The sequence below is a fragment of the Vicia villosa genome, linkage group LG3 (genome assembly GCF_029867415.1).
Source record: "Vicia villosa cultivar HV-30 ecotype Madison, WI linkage group LG3, Vvil1.0, whole genome shotgun sequence".
NCBI lineage: Eukaryota > Viridiplantae > Streptophyta > Magnoliopsida > Fabales > Fabaceae > Vicia > Vicia villosa.
Window position 1 is genome coordinate 217,433,799 of NC_081182.1, and position 3,176 is coordinate 217,436,974.

Here is a 3,176-nt window from a genome sequence, read left to right on the forward strand (position 1 = left end):
TATGATCTAAAATAAGAATGGATTTATCCGTGGGGACGCACAGTTCTTCTACTAAATAAGATATTCTATTAAATTTTATTATTTAACCTTTATTACCATTATAATAATAAGATATTTAGCTCTGTGATAAATTTTATTATTTTAGTTACATTAATTTTATAAGTTATCTGTATATCTTTTCATCAATTTTTATTTTTACAATAAATCATTAAATGCAGTATTAATAAAGTAATAATTCAAATTTCATTAGCAAAAGAAATCCCCAAATCTATGAAAAGGGTTTTAGCATAAACCCTAGAAATCGTAGATTCATTCCTAAGCTTCTTCTGCAACTCAAATCAAAATGGTATTTCCTATTTCTCCATTGATTCATAATTTTTCCTGATTGATTTTCCATTGCATTTTTGTCGAATATAATTTTGAGAGATATCGATTCTTGTTTTTCCCCCTTCTGATCAGATACTTATCAGAATCCGAATGCCTAATTCAACGAGGAAGAAAGTACACAAAGACATGCTCAGTGATTTACCCGAATGCATTATCCTTCACATACTCTCTTCTTTGAATACCAAAGATGCCGTTAGAACATGTATTTTATCCTCAAGATGGAAGGATCTCTGGAAACGTCTCCCTGCTCTTAGTTTCGATTATCGAGACTTTCGAACTGGTGATATATTCAACGAATTTGTGTTTAAGGCTTTATCTCTTCGCGATTCTTCTATCTCACTGCATACTCTCGACTTTGATAATAGAATTTGTCGCCTGGAGCCTCGCTTACTTAGATTTGTTGTGGATTCCACTATTTTACACAATGTTCAACGGTTCGGACTCAGTGCAGCTAGTGGCACTGCACAAATTCCTCCCGAATTATTTTCATTGAAGACTTTAACACATCTCTCCCTTGCTATTTCCAATTCCAAGCGCGACTTTGAGCACATTTCTCTCAATTTGCCATCATTAACATATCTTAAGCTTTCTATTCATCATGCTATGGAAACCCCGTTTCCAAACTCTCTCTGTTTGCCAACATTATCTACCTTGGAACTAGACAATGTTACATTTTATGTTGGCAATAATGGTTGCGCTGAACCATTTTCGACCTTTAGTAAGTTGATAAGTTTGTCCATTTCTGAATGCACTGTGAAAGGTGCAGGAACCCTCTGCATATCAAGCGCGAGTCTTGTCAATTTTAGTATGTACATTGAGTCAGACGAAGACGACTATTATAAAATTGTTCTTTGCACTCCGGGTCTTCGTACATTTGCTTTTAGTGGATACCCTTATCAGGATATATCTTGGAGCAATGTTTCTTCTCTTGAACATGTAGATATTGACGCGGAAGTATTTCTAAGTAGTTGTGGGCCTCCTTTCTTTCTGTTCAAGTGGCTCTTAGAGTTTGTGAATATAAAATCGCTGACAGTCACTGCATCTACTCTCCAGGTACACTAACTTAACATCTTTTGAGGCTGTGTTTTTACTTTCTTGTAAATTTCATACAAAATTATTTGACTTACATTAGACTAATCTGCTTGCATCCCTCGTTGCGTAGGCTCTCTCCTTAATTCCTGGACTGTTGGAGTTTAAGATTCCTTCCTTGGATAAATTGAAGTCATTGAGAGTAAGAATTGACGAAATTCAATATGGACTCCGCATGGCGTTATGCGAGGACAAGTTGATGAACATCAAGTCAATGGAAGAAGCTGCCAGGATAAAGAAAGCATTTGATTTAGGATTGCAACCGTCTCCGCTCGTACCTGATGGTGTTGTGGACTTCTTGCTTCAAAATTCACCCTCGGCTGAAGTTGACTTTGTTGATGGCAGAAAAAAGAAACCTCTTAAGAAGAGAAATTTACAATTGGTTTGTTTTAATTTTTCATTCCTTCTATGCTTATCTTTATAAATATATCTTTGGTTATAACTAGCTATTATTAGTGGATAAATTACAAGTTTCTTGGCCAAAGAAAATAAATGTACACATATATTGACATGATTGTGTCTGGCCTCAACTTGGGTGGATGCTGTGAAGTAAGGATTATATTGCTATGCTGGTACTCTATGTGTCGGCTTGCATTGCTTAATTATGTTTTAATTTATAGGAGGTTCACATCCTTAGGCACATATAGGGCCATTTTTATTCAGTATCTAGCAGTCAGCTTTATTGTTGATCATATGATGTATTTGTTAATACAAATTCAAGAGTCGTGTCAATAACATAAGTCTATAAGAATTATTTGACATATTTTTGCTTCTTACATTACCTTATTTAATGTGCAGGAATCTGCACTGCGTGGTTGTTATAATCCTTCGGAGTTCAGATACAATACAAGTATGTGATCCATTATGCGTCTGTTTGGTAAAGCGGTGGTATACCGCTACTGCGCGTCCCAAGCCACTTGTACCACGATTTTGAGAAGCTACAAGTTGCAGCTTTTGTGCACTTGCGGTGATACCGCGACTTCTTTCAAAAGCCAAACATAGGCTATGTCAAGGGTTATACTTATAGACAATAGAAGCAGGGAGTTGTTATGAATGTTTGGAAAGTTGGCAGTAGCTCTGCTGTTCAGGTGTAACAATATTTAGTCTGCAATACTAAATACCAGTTGAAGTGCCCAATACTTTTTATGTATGTTTGTTATTTGTCAATGTTTGTGGGCTGTTCATTGAGATCAAAGCCATTAGTATGTTTATGTTATTTGATGATCTTCTCTGAGATTGTGAGTTTTGAGATAAAACTTGGAAGTTGTTTTCTTCAATATATATATATAATATGATGATCATACTATATGTATTGTGCCTATCTGATGCAACAATTTGGATGGTGAGATTGTAAGCCGGAATTATCACCATTTCTTATGTGATTGCCTATAATTCCTTCACATATGTTGATTGACTTTGCATATTCAGATTGATGATTTCCAAAAGTTTAAAGATTTAAGTCCAAAGATTTAAGTCTACTATCCCAAAGTATCCTACCCTAACATAAATCTAATTAAAACCTTAAAAATACCTCGAAATTGTGAGTTTAAATATGAATTTTATTGAGTTTTATAGAAATTTTGCACATTTACTTTGGGTCTGGAAATTCATTCAGATAGCATCCAACCCACATGTCCTAAAATATACTTATTGTATTCAATCAGCGTTCTTTTAAAATTATTCTTTAATCCCATGTTTTA

At 34.7% G+C, this 3,176-nt stretch overlaps 1 protein-coding gene across 2 annotated transcripts; it reads left to right on the forward strand.

Annotated features, from left to right (window-relative positions):
- Positions 1 to 230: 230 nt before the first annotated feature.
- Positions 231 to 2,739, forward strand: LOC131657405 (F-box/LRR-repeat protein At3g26922-like). 2 transcript variants are annotated; one of them, XM_058926812.1, is made up of 4 exons: positions 231 to 346; positions 460 to 1,440; positions 1,550 to 1,858; positions 2,275 to 2,739. In XM_058926812.1, exons 1-4 carry the CDS (start codon positions 344 to 346, stop codon positions 2,332 to 2,334), a joined length of 1,353 nt encoding a protein of 450 aa, XP_058782795.1. In that variant the 5' UTR covers positions 231 to 343; the 3' UTR covers positions 2,335 to 2,739. The 2 variants fall into 2 exon arrangements, with proteins under 2 accessions (XP_058782795.1, XP_058782796.1); XM_058926813.1 differs by having other exon boundaries at positions 254 to 1,440.
- The last annotated feature ends 437 nt before the right edge of the window (positions 2,740 to 3,176 follow it).

What these genes read in the sequence shown, in the direction of transcription:
- LOC131657405 (XM_058926812.1), top strand. An exon ending in TCACTGCATCTACTCTCCAG is followed by an intron (nt 1,441 to 1,549) that starts GTACACTAACTT and finishes CTCGTTGCGTAG; the next exon opens with GCTCTCTCCTTAATTCCTGG. An exon ending in AGAAGAGAAATTTACAATTG is followed by an intron (nt 1,859 to 2,274) that starts GTTTGTTTTAAT and finishes TTTAATGTGCAG; the next exon opens with GAATCTGCACTGCGTGGTTG.